At 30.5% G+C, this 21,329-nt stretch overlaps 1 protein-coding gene across 1 annotated transcript in view; it reads right to left on the reverse strand.

Annotated features, from left to right (window-relative positions):
- LOC135139451 (G-protein coupled receptor dmsr-1-like) overlaps positions 1 to 11,540 on the reverse strand; it is a 77,643-nt gene extending 66,103 nt beyond the window's left edge. Inside the window, exons 1-2 of the mRNA XM_064069690.1 lie at positions 10,804 to 11,540; positions 1,557 to 1,903 (exon numbers count right to left, since the gene is read on the reverse strand). Of these exons, the coding sequence (XP_063925760.1) occupies positions 1,557 to 1,903; positions 10,804 to 11,420 (964 nt within the window). The 5' untranslated portion in view covers positions 11,421 to 11,540. The remainder of the gene's footprint in view (positions 1 to 1,556; positions 1,904 to 10,803) is intronic.
- Positions 11,541 to 21,329: the final 9,789 nt, after the last annotated feature.

A 21,329-nucleotide genomic window follows, 5' to 3' on the forward strand; every position in this document is an offset into this window, starting at 1 on the left:
TCGAAAAATTGAAGAAATGAGAAACTGAAAAATCGAAAAACTGAAAACTCGTGAATTTTTTAATTGTCATTTTCTCGACTTTTCTTCACAATTTTTCGTTTTTTCATTGCTTCTATTTTCTTAACGTTTCTGTCAATTCCTCGATTTTCCAATTTTTTTATTTTCCAATTTTGCAATTTTGCAAATCATAAAATCAGGGCATTGAAAAACCGAAAAATTGACAAAATAAAGAAAATAAAGAACCGAAACGGAAAAGAGAAAATCGAAAAATTGAAGAAATGAAAAATTGAAAACTCCTGAAATTGCAAATCGAAAAATTGCAAAATGAAAAAACTGGAACAGCCAAAGTTGGAAAATAAAAACACTGAAAAATTTTAAAATGAAAAAAAATGAAAAACCGAAACAAAAAATTGCAAATCGAAAATTTGAAGAAATGAAAAACTGAAGAATCGAAAAATTGAAAATCGAATAAATGAAAAAAAAATTCAAATCATTGTAAGTAGCTAAAACTAGAATATGTAATTGTAAATCAAAAACTGAAGAAACGAAGAATTGAAAAATTTCATATTAAGAAAAAGAAAAAAATTGTACAATCAGAATATGGAAAACTAAAATTGAAAACTGAACAACTCCAAATCGAAAAATTGAAAAATTTCATACTGGAAAAAGGAAAAGTATAGCGTCAGAATACGGAAATTAAAATATGAAAACTCGTGAAATTGCAAATAGAAAAATTACAAAACCTAAAAATTGGAAAATTCAAAATTTGGAAAATGAAAAACTGAAAAATTTAAACTTGAAAACTCGAAAAATTACAAATGGAAATTGAAAAATTCAAGCCAAGTTACTGTATAGAGGTTATCAGTAAACAAAAATCGCAAAAAAATATATTTTCTCAAATTGTCATTTCTATATTTATTGTTGTATTATGTATAGTATGTATGTGTGATTTATGCAGAAAACGTGTATGTTTATATGAATAATAAATTATTATTATTATTAAAAAATGACAATAATAAGCCGGATTTGATTGGCTGCACTTCAGGGGCGAGAGAAGTTCTGTCGATACAACCTTCGGCCAATTTTTGTGTCATAAAATACAATCACAGTTGAGATATTTATAATCAGCTTTTCATCATCTCAAAGTTAGAGGCCAAGGAAGTTAAGTGTAAATAACTTAGCAGTTGTTTGTATTTTAAATTAGCGTCCCAGAGCAGCTATAATTCTGGCGTTCAAATACGAAAACTACTAAACACAAACTTTCTGAACATTTATCGCGCAAAGTTTTTAACAAAAATATATTTTCTAATTAAAATCAGGCCACATATAAAACGACAATTAAGAATACATCTCTTCAACCTTTAATTTTTAACGTGATATTCACTTTACGACCTCCGCTCTAATTCGTTACATCGAACCACACCACACCGCCGGCTTTGATACCAGTTCAAACAACTTTTAATCACCTCTCAAGTTTATCGACACACATTTTGCAAAATTACCACATCATAAACCGACTTTATTAAGCGCCCAGGCTCGCCAACCCCGAAACTTACCCAACGGCTGGTAACACTGCAGTTCGAAAGTTTGCCCGATAATGACATTGAACATTCCAAAAATGGCTTGAGGAAACTCCACCATGAGGAAGAGCAGCAGCACCGCCACCAGCATCCTCGTGGTGCGATCAGTCTGCTTCTCCTTGTCCAGGAACCTCTGGCTCGGCTTGCGCATCTTCGCGTTCTCGTCCTTCTTGGGGTTCATCAGGTTCTTGCGGCGCTCCTTGGCGTGGAGCAGCTCGATGATGAGCAGGGTGGTGAGCACGGTGAGCAGCACGCTGGGGATGAGCTTGATGGCGATGGCGTAGACGTAGGAGCTCACGTGCTGGTAGTTGTCGTCCACGTACCTTTTCAACATTAAAAATGTAAAGCTCGTTAAGTATACATTAAAACAAATATACTTAGATAAATAATACCAGTAACAGTGTAAGAAACAAATGATATCCTGTAAATGTGTTTTGACAACCTATGTATTTTTTAGAATTCTTGTAGAGTTTTTCACATTTATTTTTAAAATATTAGAAAAACAGAAATAATAAAAATAATAACACAGCGCAAATAACCAAAAAATGTCTTTTGTTCATTTCGGCGTTCACAAAATTCCTATAGATTATTTTTCTGTATAGATGTATCACTTCTGCGTAAACATAATTTTTTTAATGATTTTAAGACAGCCGGTTTTTCCGGAATAGGGTTAACTAAATCCTTAACAAAAATGCTACGATTGCTCCGAAATTTTCGATCCTCATCCCGAATCTTGGTCCAGGACTATCAACATTCAATGTTTTTCGATTCATCGCGTCAAAATCTATCGCTCAGAATTTTTGGTGGATTTTTAAGAAATTTCGAAAAGAAATTCAGTTTTTTAGCATTTTCTCCAATGAGAATTTTGACTTTCTATTTTTACCTCTGGAAGATTCTTATGACTTCATTTCTTTTTACCATTTTTTTTTAAATCGCCGAATGAAATTTTATAAATTTTGATCTACTTGTTTATTTCAGCGTTTTCAAAAACTGCAAAATTTTCGATTTTTTCTGTTTACAAAAACAAAAGTAAAAAATTTTGTTATTCGTTAGTCCAATAGTTTCTCTGAGGGACTTTCAAATCAGAAAAGTTTTATATTTTTATTTTGGCTTTTTCTTAATACACGTAGTCGTCTTTTCAGGACTAGAAACTTAAAACATATTTAAATGGTAAATTCCTGTCGACAAATATGGATTTTGCAATTAAGCCCCGCCCCTTGGGGTCTAATCTTTGGCTTTTTTTGATATACATAGTACTCTTTGGACAACCCGATACTCAAAAACATATTTTTGAGAAAAAAGAATTTTGCAGTTAACTTCTGCCCCCTTGGCTCAAGACGAATAAAAAAAATCATCAGAATGAGATAGGGCGGGTGGACGGGGCTTATATTTTGCCTTTTTTTCCTATATACATCGTCGTACATTTTTGCAAGGAAATATGGATTTTACAATTATGGGGCGGAGCGTAATTACAAAATCAATATTTCCTTATACAAATTTTCCATGTTAAAGATATTTTAAGTTTCATGTTGTGAAAAGATGGCTATGTATATTAAGAAAAAAAAAAGGCAAAATATAAGCCCCGCCCACCCGCCCTATCTCAATTGTGATGATTTTTTTTATGCGTCGTGAACCAACGAGGCGGAGATTAACTGCAAAAGACTTACTTCTTTACAAGAAATTAAAAACGTGTTTTTGAGTATCATGTTGTTCACAGAATACTGTGTATATTAAGAGAAAAAACAAAATATAAACCCCGCCCACCCACTTTATCTCAATTGTGAAGATTTTTTTATTCTTAGAAACTCAAAACACGTTTAAAATATAAATAAGAAATAATGACGATTTTGCAATTAAATTTCTTTCCTTTGGGTGGCGACGATAAAAAAAGTCATCACAATTGAGACAGGGTGGGTGGGCGGGGCATATATTTTGCCTTTTTTCTTAATATGCGTAGTCGTCTTTGCAGAACTAGAAGCTTAAAACATGTTTAAATGCTAAATTCTTGTAGACAAATATGTATCTTGCAATTAAGCCCCGCCCCTCGATCTGGCAACGAATGAAACATTCATTACAATTAAGAATTGAGATCGGGGCGGGTATGATCGGGGTCCAATCTTTGGCTTTATTTTATTTCACTTTTAAATTGTCACAAAATTTAGTAGCTCTATATCTGTTGACGAGATTCTTAATTTTGTAAAGTTATGTTCTTCTGAGAAAAAAATTATTCTATTTTTAACTGATTTGCTCTAACTCCGCATTTTTTTTAGTTCTAATATCCAAAAATAAACAGTGCTCACAATTTTCAGCCAATATTTTTTCTCACCAATCAGAGTATGTCACAATTTAATAAATAGCAAAAGTGCAGTTTAAGAACAGAAAACATTTTACACCTATTTTTGTTTAAATTTCAGCCCATTTTCGACCATTTTTGAAACTTAACTAAACACATTTTCTTGTACATTTCGAGCCGGAGAAGTTACTTCCGGGCTCGTTTTTTCGATAACTACAACCGTTTTTCCAGAGTCACTTTTTGAAAATTTGCAATTTTTGGAATTAAAAAAAATCATTTTAAAACCGAATATTTTGAAAATACTACTCCATCACCATTAACATGCTACATTTTTGGAATCAACACGTCGAGATCTACATTCTAGAATTTTTTGAAGATTTTTAGACAACTTTTTCAAAAGTAACATTTTTCCAAATTTTTTTAAATTTTATTTTCAACGTTTCTCTCGATTTTATTTTTTTGTTGAATTTTTCAAATGTTTAATCATTTTCAATTCCTCGATTTTCCAATTTTTAAATTTTCCAGTTTTGCAATTTTGCAAATTATAAAATCAGAACATTGGAAAACCGAAAAATTGAAAAATAGAGGAAATACAAAACCCAAACGGAAAAGAGCAGATCGAAGAATTGAAGAAATGAAAAATTGAAAACTCCTGGAACTGCAAACCGAAAAATTGCAACATCAAAAATCTCAAACATCCAAAAGTTGGAAAATCAAAAAACTGAAAAATTTTAAAATGAAAACTCGAAGAGCTGAAAGAAACGAAAAATTGAAAAAATTAAAAATGAACAAAAAATTATAAAATTGCAACATAGAAAAATGGAAGAATTGTAAAAATAAAAAAACTAAAAACCGACACGAAAAATTGAAAATCAAAATTTGGAGAAATAAATAACTGAAGAATCGAAAAATTGAAAAATTAAATAAATGAAAACATTTTAAAATTATTATTAGTACCTATTTAAAGTGAAAACTAGAATTATCGTAAATCAAAAACTGAAGCAACGAAAACCTGAAAAATCATGAAGAAAAACAAGAACTAAAAACCGAAATATTACAAATCGAAAAATTGAGACACTCAAAAATTGAAAAAAATTCATACTGGAAAAAGAAAAAGTATAGAATTAGAATACGGAAAAAGTGAATAATTGAAAAAATAAAGAAAATAAAAAACCGAAACGAAAAACTGCAAATTGAAAAATTAGAATTTGTAAACTCGTAAAACTGCAAATCGAAAAATTGCAAAATCTAAAATTTACAAAATCCAAAAGATAGAGAATCGAAAAACTAAAAAATTTAAAAAAATATATAAAATCGAAATGTTAAAAATTGGTATAATGGAAAAAACCAAGATAATAAAAAACCAAACTCCAAAAAAGTCATATTTTTCGGCCCATTTTCGACCATTTTCAAAACTTAACTAAAAATATTTTCTCCCAGATTTCGAACTGCAGAGGTCACTTTCGGGTTCGTTTCTTCTATAACTCCAACCGTTTTTCCAGAATCATCTATTAAAAAATTTTCATATTCTTCAGTTCACTATTTTCTCTGACGGATTGCAATATTACAAAAAACTTGACACATTTTTCAGATTTTTAATTTGCATGTTTTTCAAAACTATTCCAATTGAAAATTTTTCAAAAAAGTCCACAAAATTTGGTAGGTCTGGATCTGTTCAGGACTTTTTAGTTTTGGAAAGTTTTTCCAGAGTGCAACTAGTTAAGTAAGTCCTTAATATAAATGCTACGATTTCTGTGGGATTTTCGATGTTTCCCTGTAATCTTGGTCAGGAACCCGCAATTACTTCGCCAAAAGTGAAATTTTTCAGTACCTTCCCCTACAAAAATTTTGACCTTTTCTAGAGCAAATTTACAGAAAGAATCTTTTGTTGATTTCAACCTCCAGAAGTTTTTTACGGCTTCATTTTTTCAAAAATTCGTATAATTTTCCAGAATCGCCAAGTGAAATATTTAAACTCAATTTTGACCCCAAATATTTCTGTCATGGTATCGTCTTTGAATTATTTTTTCTTATTCTCGATTTCTCTGGGATTTTGGATATTCGCCTTTAATCTTGGTCCGAGACTATCAACACTTGATGTTTTTCGATTCAGTTGTTCAAAATCTATCGCTTAAAATTTTTGGTGGATTTTTAGACAACTTCGCCAAAAATTACATTTTTCACCTTCTCCCATGACAATTTTGAATTTTTCTAGAACACCGCCGCAAATTATTGAAAAAATTTCTTTTGTCATTTCAAATTTTCAGAACTTTTCTATGGATTTATTTCTTCGAAAATACCTACTATTTTTCCCGAATCGACAAAATGAAAAGTGACAAATTTTGAAATATTTGAAAAATTTTAATTTGAACTGCGATTTTTCGTATTGCCCCCCCATAAATGCAATTTTTTTAATCACTTTTGGTTATTTACTTTTTCCAGAATAAATATAAATAAGTCCTTAACAAAAATGCTAAAATTCCTGGCAATTTTCGATATTCCTCTCTAACCTCGGTCCAACAACACCTTTTTCATCTGCCTGAATTGGTAAATTTCGACCCTCAGAAGTTCTACTAGCTATAATACTAGTGTGACAAATTTTGAGATTTTCAAAAATTAACTTTAAACCCGAATATTTCGAAAACCATTCACCACACAACTAAAATTTCAGCTTTAAATCAGAAAAAAATCAGTGGTCAAGCAATGGATTTGTTTTTAGTCAACAGTAAGTGTAAATAAATATACTTTAATACTTTTGATACTGAAGACAGAATTCATTAAATTGTTTTTTTAAAATTGACACAGTCCTAAGTATATTCAAAATACTATATTGTTACTAAATAAATCCATACGCCAGCCCGGTACGACGCTTATGGGTTTATCGAGGCTTTTCTAGTATGTGCGGCGTTTGCATAAAGACATGCCTGGAGCGAGTTACCGGAAGTCTCGATTGCGAGATCCAGAAAAACCTCGAAGCGGCGTTCGCGATCCATCCAGAGGAATGTATGGCTTTAAATAGAGTTAAGCGATTGTTGAAAGAAGCCAGTCAAGTTGCGCCGGAATTATTTTGTACATTTTCGCTGTGTAATCAGTTGTGTAAATTTGAGAAATAAATTGTTGAGTTTTACCCACGCGGATTTTAAGTACCCGTTCAAAGTAACAATATTCTTCTAAAAACTAAACGGATCGAGTATCCAGCACGACAATAAGGTCCTAGGGCTAGAAAGGTTCGAGGAATCGAAAGCTCAAAATCGGAATGCACATTCTTGAACCTTTTCGGAAAAGAAACTGTTTTCTCATTAGGAACGATAGATACCTTCTTTTTTTCATTCTGAATACTAAAGAGATCGAGGTATCTGGTGCGAAAATCAGGTCATAGGGCTAGTAAACAAAAATATTATAATATTTTTGATACCGAAGGCAGAATCGAGTATATTTACATATTTTATTGAAAAGTAAATTTTTCCCCGATTTTTTTTTAATTTAAACGTTTAAAATTTTCGCTTTTTTAACAAATGACAAACAAACCTCCGGTATTGCTATAAGTCTTACATTGATCAATACAACAAACTACGGGACCATTATACAGAATTTTGGGTTTAATAATAATCGACTCCTATTTTAATTTTAATGTAAAGGATAATCCTAAAAAGTAACGTTTGCACAATCAAAATTCACAATTTATTCAAGAAACTCTATAGAATATATGATTTATTGATTACAAGAAATTAACGAAAGTTTATTTACTCGTTTCCGTTAAAAAATTGATGACGTGATTTAGGAGACATTAACAAAATTACTTAAAAAATTAAGTAGACTTGAAAAATGAATAATAAAAAAAACGACAACAATTAAAAGGAGAATTTTGCTCACGTTCTGTCGTTTTTTATTTCGTTAATTTTAGAATCCTGGTATTATTTTTGTTTACGTTTCTCATAAATGGCTTTCTAATGCACAAAATAAACAAATGTCAGTAACTTGTATGTTTACCTTTTCGAGATTCATTAACTCGTAAATGCAATAAACAGTAAATACATTTATGCTATGTAAGATTTCTTAAAAAAAAACATTAGGCATTTTAACTCAATTTATTTTCCAACGTTTCGAACATTAATTTTTTGTTGTCGTTCAATCATTCAAGCTACTAGCATCTCGGCCCGGTGAGTCTGAGTGCAATAAGAAGAAAAAAATTAATGGTCGAAACGTTGGAAAATAAATTGAGTTAAAATGTATGTATTTTTTTAAGAAATATAATAAATGGCAATGGAAAGAAGTCTTTTTTAGGAAGTTTTAGATTTTAGAACCATCAAATGAAGGGGGAAAGAATTATAGGAACAATTCTATCCAGATCAGAAGACACGACAATTGATTCTTTTTTTACTTCCCGAGCGTAAGCAAAGGAAGTATTGTAATCGAGTCCGTCGGCCGACTCTCTACTTTTACGTTTTCTCGATCTTTCATGACCCCTAGAAGACGAAGAAATAGGTCTCCCATTTCCGTCTGTCTGTCCGTCTGTCCGTCTGTCCGTCTGTCCGTCTGTCCGTCTGTCCGTCTGTCCGTCTGTCCGTCCGTCTGTCCGTCTGTCCGTCTGTTGTCACGGATTTTTATTAGACAGATAATCTCCGAAAGTACTCGACCGATTGTTGTGAAATTTTGTACTTATATTAAGAATATCATGTAGATGGTAAAACGCTAACCAAAATTTGTCGAATCATCCCCACCACTAAAGCGATGACGTCACTTCAAAATTGTACATAGTAAATGGGTTTTCAATTGTATAAAATAACATAGTCCTACACATGTAGTTTACAACTCTGAATCGACTTTTCACCCGAAACGTCCAGATTTTTGGAAAAAAAATCAAAATTATAAAACAACATTTTGAAATTTAATTTTTAATCTGCTAACCAGAATGCTTTGAAATGTTGCAGATGTTTTAAGGCTATAAAGAGCATCATAAATCTTTAGTCAAAAAATATTTGCTTATCCCCTCCAAAAACTTGATGACGTCAGCTCAAAAGTTTGTGGAATAAATCATATCTAAAATGTACAAAATATGATGAGTCTGTACTTGTGAACTATCACTCCATTCATATTTTTTGGATTTGCATATACAGGGTGACTCAAAAAAATTAATGAATGCGTAAATATATTTTATTGATTTAATCAGGAACTACAAAACCGAATGCTCTGAAATCTTGCAGATGTTTTAAGGTCATAAAGAGCATAATAAATGTTTAGTCAAAATATATTTGCTTATCCCCTCCAAAAACTTGATGACGTCAGCTCGAAAGTTTGCCGAATAAATCATATCTAAAATGTACAAAATATGATGAGCCTGTACTTGTCATTTATCACTCCATTCATATTTTTTGGATTTGCATATACAGAGTGACTCAAAAAAATTAATGAATGCGTAAATTTATTTTATTGATTTAATCAGGAACTACAAAACCGAATGCTTTGAAATCTTGCAGATGTTTTAAGGTTATAAAGAGCATAATAAATTTTTAGTCAAAATATATTTGGTTATCTTCTAGAAAAAACTGATGACGTCAGCTCAAAAGTTTTCCGAATAAATCGTATCTAAAATGTACAAAATATGATGAGTCTGTACTTGTGATTTATCATTCCATTCATATTTTTGGATTTGCATATGCAGGGTGACTCAAAAAAATTAATGAAGGCGTGAATTTATTTTATCGATTTAATCAGGAATTACAAAACCGAATGCTTTGAAATCTTGGGAATATTTTAAAGTTATTATAAGCATGGTAAACTTTTGTTCAAAATGTATTTGTTCATCCCTCCTAAAAAAATTGATGACGTCACCCTTAAATTTTGCTGAATAAATCCTATCTAAAATGCAAAAAATACGATGAGTTTGTACTTGTGATTTATCATTCCATTCATATTTTTTAGATTTTCTTAAGAGGTGGTTCAAAAAAATTAATGAAGTCAATTTATTTTATTGATTAAATTAAAGGCAACACTTATTATTAGTATTACACCCCAACCAACCCAATTTGGTAGACACAAAATTTGTTAAAGGAAAAACTCCGTTGAAACATAAGGGTAGCACGCTTATTTACATCGACCTTAACATTACAGACCTGCATTTGTTTTATGCGTTCACTTGATTCCGCGAATGTGAAATAGACATGTTTATAATCAACCAATTGTGAATTTCACCGTCAAGAATTAAAATAAAACCCAATGTTTTATATAATAAGCGGAAGTCGAAGCAATAAAACCGACGGTCGTTTTGTTTACAGTTTCTGTGTTTGGCTCTCACGTATGCTGTTACGCCTGTCATCTTAAATTAACAATGTTTATACATACACGATTTTCAGTTGCCTCTGATACGTAGGTATACGTGAGTAAATTGTTTCGTTATTTTATTGATTATTACAAATCAATATTCAAACGACCCAATTCATTTTCCCGAAAATTTGAGAATATAATAATTTTATTCTTAGTATTACACTACATCTATCCCAACTGATATACGTGTCCTTGCAAAAATGTTGATGACGTCATCGCAATTTTTTTTTAAATTCCCACTACAAAAATGTAATGAGAAAAAAAACACAATAGGCATGCAGTCGTCAAGTTTCCGACAGCGAGGGAAGTACTGTCTAAACTCTTTAGACCAATTTTTTTAAGTTTAATACATTTTCTTCAAGTGAGTGTTTAGTCTCGTTTACCTTATTTTTGTTATTTTTAGAATTTTGGCCTGGTTTTCATGACATTGGTCCCACGTGCTAAATATAAATATCTTTAAATTCAAGATTAAGCGGTTATTGTTGAAAAGATCACTTGTACTTCAGAAGAATTCCTCGTGGAGTTTGACTACTCTTTCTTAAACATCATAATAGTCTATTTTCTCTGTTGTTATGCGAAATGGAATAAAACTATTATTATGGTCACCTGGTGACGTAGATGGTAACGTTGGGCATCGACTTGTTCTTGCTGAGCTTGCCATTGTCGTCCACATTGACGGCCTTGCCGCTGATGGTCAGGGACAAGTTCAGCGGGACGCACACGATGGAGCACAACACGTAGGTCAGCAGGATGGTGATCTTGGTGCGGTTGTTGCTGCACCACTTGTTGTTATTCTGGGGGAACTTGACAGCGATATACTGCCAGATGGCGAGGATAACCGTCAAGCAGCACGAGATGAAGTGAAAAGCCTGCGTGAAGACGGCATGAAAGCTGATGAAGACGGCCAAACTGTACGTGAAATGGGACGCAAAGGCCTTGTTCTCGTTGTACAAAAACACAAACGGGATGTACTCCACCATCACCAGGAGATTGGCGAAGGCCAGCGCCGTGAGGATGAGGTTCGTGGGACACCGCATCTGCTTGCTGGTGAGCACGCAAATATTCAGCACATTGGTCACCGAGCCGAAGATGCATATCACCAGGCTCAGATAGGGGTAGTACACGGCGAAGGCCTTCCGCACGTCCTTCAGATCACAGTAAGTCACATTCGGTCCAGGCCGTAAAGTTACGTTCGTGTAAGTCTCGTTTAACGTGTCGTTCATTTTGGCGGAGTTCAAGCGGTCATAGTGAAAGTTTCGTGACTTTTCAACAGTGCGTTAAAAGTCGCGGTTTCGCCATCGCAACTTCGCGCTCCGCGGGTGGACGAACTGCGCCGCGCACGGTTTTCGAATGATGGGAAACTGCGAGTTATCGGCGGTTAAGAGCGGCGCGCAGGCGTGCGACTTTGCAAAATTCGTACTGAAATTCCTGAAAAATCTAATCAATCCGGGCTAATCCGTGCATTATGCGTATTGGGTGATTGCGTGAAGGTGAATGTCGATGGGAATGATCGGGATTTGCGGGGAACGGGATGAGCGTGATTAGTTTTGGAAATAGCGGGATAAGGCTTAAGGGGTTTACTTATAACTTATAAGTTCATGTGTGTCGCTGAAAGTGTGTCAATGCACTGCAACTAAGCTGCAAATGGTGTGTTGCTGAAAATGGCAAAAGAATTTATTTATGTTGTAAAAGTAGAACATGTGTCTTTTAGGTGGTAACACCCTTAAGCAGAGTCTTAATTGTCTCAAATTTCGTATTGTTTTATTAAGTTTCTTTAATTTTGTACAGAAATTTTGGGAAAGTCATTGTGGATAAGCAACCTGTTGAAACATGCTTACGTTAGAGTAAAATGAAGAAACAGAGTTTTTAAAAACATTCTAAAAAAACGTACAAAATCATTAATTTGTTTCACGCCCGCACTTCAGAGAAATTTTCCAAAACACTTATTTAATAATTTGCTTAATGTAAGTAACATTAATCATAATATATGTAAGGTTCCCGAAATTTAAATATAAGTTAGACGTTTCGTTTATAAAATAAAATAAATCCGTACGTATACACGTGAGTCACGCTCCTCGATATCGTATTAATTAATTATTATTTATTGGAGATAGAAAAAAAAAGTTAAAAGAATAAAAGTTGTCCGATTCGTGGAGCAGTAGTATATACAAATTATTTTCCAATATACAGAGTGTTTTGTTTTTGACAAAACAGCCCCGTAAAATAGCCCGGCATGAATTTTTTGTAGCAAAAAGAGAAATTATAATTAAATTTTGGTTTTTATTTATTCACAGAAATGTTTAAACTTTGTTTATTTGAGACAATGAGGTCAAATCAGATTGCGTCAGGTCAGATCAAGTCATGTCAGGTCAGTTCATGTCGAGTCAGTTCATGTCAAGTCAGGTCATGTCAAGTCAGGTCATGTCAAGTCAGGTTCGGTAGATTCAAAATTAAATTGCAAAATGTGTTATTAATTTCATTCTGTTTCCAAAAATCTGGACATTTGAGGTAAAAACTCAACATGGAATCATAAATTGCATATGTAGGACTATGTTATTTTATACAATTTAAAACCCATTTACTATGTACAATTTTGAAGTGACGTCATTACATTATTGGTGGGGATGATTAGATAAATTTTGGTTAGCGTTTTACCTTTTTCATGACATTCTTAATATAAATACAAAATTTGACAACAATTGGCCCAGTTCTTTCGGAGATTATCTGTCTAATAAAAATCCGGGACGGCAAACAGACGGACAGACAGACAGACAGGCAGACGGAAACGGGAGACCTATTTCTTGGTACTCTAGGGGTCATGAAAGGTCGAGAAAATGTAAAAGTAGAGAGTCGGTCAACGAACTCGATTACAATACTTCCTTTGCTTACGCTCGGGAAGTAAAAATGAAACATTGACAAATTGAAAAATTGGTCTAAAGAGTTTAGACAGTACTTCCCTCGCTGTCGGAAACTTGACGACTGCATGTCTATTGTGTTTTTTTTCTCATTACATTTTTGTAGTGGGAATTTAAAAAAAAATTGCGATGACGTCATCAACATTTTTGCAAGGACACGTATATCAGTTGGGATAGATGTAGTGTAATACTAAGAATAAAATTATTATATTCTCAAATTTTCGGGAAAATGAATTGGGTCGTTTGAATATTGATTTGTAATAATCAATAAAATAACGAAACAATTTACTCACGTATCAGAGGCAACTGAAAATCGTGTATGTATAAACATTGTTAATTTAAGATGACAGGCGTAACAGCATACGTGAGAGCCAAACACAGAAACTGTAAACAAAACGACCGTCGGTTTTATTGCTTCGACTTCCGCTTATTATATAAAACATTGGGTTTTATTTTAATTCTTGACGGTGAAATTCACAATTGGTTGATTATAAACATGTCTATTTCACATTCGCGGAATCAAGTGAACGCATAAAACAAATGCAGGTCTGTAGTGTTAAAGTCGATGTAAATAAGCGTGCTACCCTTATGTTTCAACCGAGTTTTTCCTTTAACAAATTTTGTGTCTACCAAATTGGGTTGGTTGGGGTGTAATACTAATAATAAGTGTTGCCTTTAATTTAATCAATAAAATAAATTGACTTCATTAATTTTTTTGAACCACCTCTTAAGAAAATCTAAGAAATATGAATGGAATGATAAATCACAAGTACAAACTCATCATATTTTTTGCATTTTAGATAGGATTTATTCAGCAAAATTTAAGGGTGACGTCATCAATTTTTTTAGGAGGGATGAACAAATACATTTTGAACAAAAGTTTACCATGCTTATAATAACTTTAAAATATTCCCAAGATTTCAAAGCATTCGGTTTTGTAATTCCTGATTAAATCGATAAAATAAATTCACGCCTTCATTAATTTTTTTGAGTCACCCTGCATATGCAAATCCAAAAATATGAATGGAATGATAAATCACAAGTACAGACTCATCATATTTTGTACATTTTAGATACTATTTATTCGGAAAACTTTTGAGCTGACGTCATCAGTTTTTTGTAGAAGATAACCAAATATATTTTGACTAAAAATTTATTATGCTCTTTATAACCTTAAAACATCTGCAAGATTTCAAAGCATTCGGTTTTGTAGTTCCTGATTAAATCAATAAAATAAATTTACGCATTCATTAATTTTTTTGAGTCACTCTGTATATGCAAATCCAAAAAATATGAATGGAGTGATAAATGACAAGTACAGGCTCATCATATTTTGTACATTTTAGATATGATTTATTCGGCAAACTTTCGAGCTGACGTCATCAAGTTTTTGGAGGGGATAAGCAAATATATTTTGACTAAACATTTATTATGCTCTTTATGACCTTAAAACATCTGCAAGATTTCAGAGCATTCGGTTTTGTAGTTCCTGATTAAATCAATAAAATATATTTACGCATTCATTAATTTTTTTGAGTCACCCTGTATATGCAAATCCAAAAAATATTAATGGAGTGATAGTTCACAAGTACAGACTCATCATATTTTGTACATTTTAGATATGATTTATTCCACAAACTTTTGAGCTGACGTCATCAAGTTTTTGGAGGGGATAAGCAAATATTTTTTGACTAAAGATTTATGATGCTCTTTATAGCCTTAAAACATCTGCAACATTTCAAAGCATTCTGGTTAGCAGATTAAAAATTAAATTTCAAAATGTTGTTTTATAATTTTGATTTTTTTTCCAAAAATCTGGACGTTTCGGGTGAAAAGTCGATTCAGAGTTGTAAACTACATGTGTAGGACTATGTTATTTTATACAATTGAAAACCCATTTACTATGTACAATTTTGAAGTGACGTCATCGCTTTAGTGGTGGGGATGATTCGACAAATTTTGGTTAGCGTTTTACCATCTACATGATATTCTTAATATAAGTACAAAATTTCACAACAATCGGTCGAGTACTTTCGGAGATTATCTGTCTAATAAAAATCCGTGACAACAGACGGACAGACGGACAGACGGACAGACGGACAGACGGACAGACGGACAGACGGACAGACGGACAGACGGACAGACAGACGGAAATGGGAGACCTATTTCTTCGTCTTCTAGGGGTCATGAAAGATCGAGAAAACGTAAAAGTAGAGAGTCGGCCGACGGACTCGATTACAATACTTCCTTTGCTTACGCTCGGGAAGTAAAAATTAAAAATCGGAAAAACCTAAATTGAAAAAATGAAAAATTTTAAAAATATAATTATTATTACATAGAGTATTTACAATGAAAAGTTCAAAAATTAGAAATCTAAAATTGAAGAAACCGAACACTGAAAAATCTAAAGTTAAAAGAACGAAATAAAAATTTTAGAGCTGAAAAATCGAAAAAAATGAAAACCGAAAAATTGCAAACTGAAAAGATGAAAAATCCAAAAATTGAAAAAGTTTACAATAAAATATAAAATTATAAAATCAGAACACTGAAAAACCGAAAAATTGAAAAAATAGAGAAAATAAAAAACCAAATCGAAAAATAGAAAAAATTAAAAATTCAAAAATTGAAAAACTGAAAAGTTTCACATTGAAAAAAAGAAAAATAATAAAATCAAAACATTGAAAAATTGAGAACTAGTAAAATTGCAAATTGAAAAATTGCAAATTGAAAATTTGAAGAAATGAAAGATTAAAGAACCAAAAAATTGAAAAATTAAAAAGTCGAAAAAGTTGTAAAATCGAATGATTGGAAAATGAAAAAATTCTAAAATCGTAGGATTGAAAATGTGAAATATTCTAAAAATTATTATTATTATTACATATTTAAAACGAAAACTAGAAAAATCGAAAAACTGAAAAATCATGAAATTAAGAAAGCTAAAATTGGAAAAACGAAAAATCAAAAAATTGCAAAATCTAAAAACTGAAACATCCAAAAGGTGCAAAATATAAAAACTGAAGAAATTATAAAGAAATAAAAAATTGAAAAATGATGAAATCAATCTAAAATTGAAAAATCGAAAAATTGAAAACCCAAAAATTTCGCGATTTTTTTATTTTTATTTTCTCGGTTTTTTTTCACAATTTTTGTTTTTTTAATTCCTTTATTTTTTCGACGTTCATTCCGCTTTTATACTATTTTTATTGAATTTTTCAAATGGTCAATCTTTGATTTTTCAATGCCTCCATTTTCCAATTTTTAAATTTTACAATTTTGCAAATTTTGGATCTCCAATTATTCGATTTTCTGATTTCTTTAATTTTCAGTATTGGGATTTTACAACACATAATTCGTTTTTTCGGTTTTTAAATTTCTTAATTTTTAATCTTTCGATTTTTCAGTTTTTCGATTCGTTGATTTCCAATTTTTAGCTTTTTCAAAGTTTTCATTTCACACTATTATGGCTTTTTCGTTTCTGGTTTTTCAAATTTACGATTTGAAAAATCGAAAAAATGAAAAAACGAAAAATTGCAAAAACGAAAAATTGAACACCGAAAAATTGCAAACTGAAAAGATGCAAAATCCAAAAATTGAAAAATTTCACACTAAAATATGAAATTATAAAATCAGAACACTGAAAAACTGAAAAATTGAAAAAATAGAGAAAATAAAAAACCAAATCGATAAATAGAAAAAATGAAAAATTGCAAAAAGGAAAAATTGCAAAATCGAAAAGTGGAAATCGAAAAATTGAAGCAACGAATAACAAAAAATGGTGAAACTTAAAAATTAAAAATTAATTATTGAATCGAAAAGTTAGAAAGAAGAAAAACGAATCGAATTGAAAAATTGTAAAATCCAAAAATTGTGAAATCTAAAGATTCCTTCAAAATTGACAACAATCGGCCCAGTACTTCCGGAAATTGTCTGTCTAATAAAAATCCGGGACGGCAGACAGACGGACAGACAGACAGACAGGCAGACGGGCAGACGGAAACGGGAGACCTATTTCTTGGTACTCTAGGAGTCATGAAAAGTAGAGAAAAAGTAAAAGTAGAGAGTCGGTCGACTAAATCGATTACAATATTTCCTTTGCTTACGCTCGGGAAGTAAAAATGAAACATTGACAAATTGAAAAATTAAAAATCGAAAAAACCTAAATTGAAAAAATGAAAAATTTTAAAAATATAATTAATATTACATAGAGTATTTAAAATGAAAAGTTCAAAAATTACAAATCTAAAATTGAAGAAACGAAAAACTGAAAAATCTAAAATTGAAAGAACGAAATAAAAATTTTAGAGCTGAAAAATCGAAAAATTGAAAACTGAAAAGATGAAAAACCAAAAATTGAAAAACTTCACACTAAAATATAAAATTATAAAATAACAACACTGAAAAACCTAAAAATTGAAAAAATAGACAAAATAAAAAACCAAATCGAAAAATAGAAAAAATGAAAAATTCAAAAATCGAAAAACTGAAGTTTCACATTGAAAAAAAGAAAAAGTGAAATATTCAAAAAATTATTATTATTATTATTATTACATATTTAAAACGAAAACTAGAAAAATCGAAAAACTGAAACATCATGAAATTGAGAAACCTAAAATTGGAAAAATGAAAAATCAAAAAATCACAAAATCTAAAAACATCCAAAAGGTGCAAAATGTAAAAACTTAAGAATCAAAAAAGAAATAAAAAACTGAAAAGTTGCAAATGGACAAACTGAAGAACCGAAAAATTGAAAAATCATGAAATCAATCTAAAATTGAAAAATCGAAAAATTGAAAACCCAAAAATTAAAAAATCCAAAAACTGAAAAATTTCGCATTGAAAAAAAGAAAAATAATAAAATCAAAACATTGAAAAATTGAGAATTAATAAAATTACAATAGAAAAATTGCAAATCGAAAATTTGAAGAAGTGAAAAATTAAAGAACCAAAAAATCGAAAAATTAAAAAGTCGAAAAAGTTGTAAAATCCAATAATCGGAAAAATGAAAAATCAAAAAGTGCAAAATCTAAAAACTGATCCATCCAAAAGGTGCAAAACGTAAAAACTGAAGAAACAAAAAAGAAGTAAAAAATTGAAAAGTTGCAAATGGACAAATTGAAGAAACGAAAAATTGAAAAATCATGAAATCAATCTAAAATTGAAAAATCGCAAAATTGAAAACCCAAAAATTGAAAAATCCAAAAACTGAAAAATTTCACATTGAAAAAAAGAAAAATAATAAAATCAAAACTTTGAAAAATTGAAAACTAGTAAAATTGCAAATTGAAAAATTGCAAATCGAAAATTTGAAGAAATGGAAAATTATAGAACCAAAAAATTGAAAAACTAAAAAGCCGAAAAAGTTCAAACATCCAATAATTGGAAAATGAAAACATTCTAAAATCGTAAAATTGAAAAAGTGACATATTCTAAAAATTATTAATATTATTACATATTTAAAACGAAAACTAGAAAAATCGAAAAACTGAAAAATCATGAAATTGAGAAAGCTAAAATTGGAAAAATGAAAAATCAAAAAATCGCAAAATCTAAAAACTGAAACATCCAAAAGGTGCAAAATGGAAAAACTGAAGAAACAAAAAAGAAACAAAAAATTGAAAAGTTGCAAATGAACAAATTGAAAAATTGAAAAATCATGAAATCAATCTAAAATTAAAAAATCGAAAAATTGAACTCCCAAAAATTAAAAAATCCAAAAACTGAAAAATTTCAAATTGAAAAAAAGACAAATAATAAAATCAAAGCATTGAAAAATTGAAAACTAGTAAAATTGCAAATTGAAAAATTTCAAATCGAAAATTTGAAGAAATGAAAAATTAAAGAACCAAAAAATTTAAAAATTAGAAAGTCGAAAAAGTTGAAAAATCCAATAATTGGAAAATGAAAAAATTATAAAATCGTAGAATTGAAAAAGTGAGATATTCTAAAAATTATTATTATTATTACATATTTAAAACGAAAACTAGAAAAATCGAAAAAATGAAAAATCATGAAATTGAGAAAGCTAAAATTGGAAAAATCAAAAATCAAAAAGCGCAAAATATGAAAACTGAAACGTCCAAAAGGTGCAAAATGGAAAAACTGAAGAAACAAAAAAGAAATAAAAAATTGAAAAGTTGCAAATGTACAAATTGAAGAAACGAAAAATTGAAAAATCATGAAATCAATCTAAGATTGAAAAATCGAAAAATTGAAAACCCAAAAATTAAAAATTCCAAAAACTGAAAAATTTCATATTGAAAAAAGAAAAATAATAAAATCAAAACATTGAAAAATTGAAAACTAGTAAAATTGCAATTTGAAAAACTGCAAATCGAAAATTTGAAGAAGTGTAAAATTAAAGAACCAAAAAATCGAAAAATTGAAAAGTCGAAAAAGTTGAAAAATCCAATAATAGGAAAATAAAAAAATTCTAAAATCGTAAAATTGAAAAAGTGAAATATTCTAAAAATTATTATTATTACTACATATTTAAAACGAAAACTAGAAAAATGGAAAAACTGAAAAATCATGAAATTAAGAAAGCTAAAATTGGCAAAATGAAAAGTCAAAAAGTGCAAAATCTAAAAACTGAAACATCCAAAAGGTGCGAAATGGAAAACCTGAAGAAACAAAAAGAAATAAAAAATTGAAAAGTTGCAAATGGACAAACTGAAGAACCGAAAAATTGAAAAATCATGAAATCAATCTAAAATTGAAAAATCGAGAAATTGAAAACCCAAAAATTTAAAAACAGATTCATAAACCACTTGTGTAGGAGTATGTTAGTTTATAAAATTTGAACTGCGTTTACTAAAAAAAAATTGACGGTTCGTCATCAAATTGTCAACATACGTACAAAATTTGACAACAATCGGTTCAGTGGTGTTGGAAGTTATCTGTCTAATAAAAATCGACGCACGTGGACGACAGACTTGTTAAATTTTTTTCCAGAAATTAAAATTTATCCCGCACTTTACCCACATCGTTCACTTTGCGGTAAATTTAGCAATTTTTTCAACCCATTGTTGGAAGTTTTTTGTAAATCAGTGGTAAAATAACAGCTTTCAGTGAATAGGGACAAAGCTCTCTGCTGCTGTATTTTTCATTGTTTTCAAATGGGTTTAACCACTTTAAAAAAGAAACTTTTATTAACTAGGTTTTTCTAACGTTAAAATTCAGTGCTCAGTTCTAAAATTCTGTTGTTACTGGTGGCGTAATCAGTATTTAAGATTTATGACACGTGGTGAGGTATCGTTGGATCACAAAGGCGTACTTAATATATTCCAGAAATTAGATTTTCACCTATTTTGTTTATTTAGTAGTTCTGAAATACATATACACACTCTTAATTGCAATCCCTTCTCCAACATGCGGGAAATCACTCCTAGATCCTGGCATTTAATTAATTACTTAATTAGTAAACAGTTTCCTGTGTGTGGAACAAACTTCATACTCTATTCTATTTGTACACATATTTACAAACATAATACTAACTCCCGCTAACAGTATTATTTCCTTACATTCAACACTGTTTTACAAGTTGTGTAATCTAGAATCTAGATGAACACAGAAATGGTTTTAAATTATCCACGAATTAAACAAAACGTGTCATATTTTTTTTGTAAAATTGAAAAAAAAAATAGGAGCAACGAACTAACTAAAGTTGTGTGACTAGTTTTAAATTAAAATTTCGATGGAATCGATTCTAACTGGTTGCATTTGCATACTAAAACAGTATAATTTGGATTTGAGAAAATCATAAAATATTGATTTTTGGAAAACGTCACAGGACTCGAACAGACGCAAATTATCATAATTAATTTATCGACACTTGAATCATTGTGTATATTAGAAACGAAGTCACTTTAAAGTAAATAACAACAATGACTACTTCAAAAAATACGAAACGCAAAAACTTAACGTTCACCTCGATCTTTGATTCGGTCTGATAAATAGCGACTTCGATTACAATACAATGGGGTCCAGTTTAATATTCATGGATAATAATTATCTAAATGTAGAGTTTTGCGTCAGAGTGGCACGTCAGCGACGCTCCAAAAAACGCCAAAATTTCGTACAAATTTTACAATTTTAATTTTTCTACAACAACATTTCAATCACTTGTCGTCCGAATGCCCATTCACCGGCCGCAGGTGTGTGCTTAAATGTTTATCAAACTCCAAATAATTTCTAGCATCAATAGTCTACATAATTTCG

The sequence above is a fragment of the Zophobas morio genome, unplaced genomic scaffold, assembly GCF_036711695.1.
Source record: "Zophobas morio isolate AGI-343-1 ecotype UQ-CSIRO unplaced genomic scaffold, CSIRO_AGI_Zmor_V1 ptg000031l, whole genome shotgun sequence".
Classification (NCBI taxonomy): domain Eukaryota; kingdom Metazoa; phylum Arthropoda; class Insecta; order Coleoptera; family Tenebrionidae; genus Zophobas; species Zophobas morio.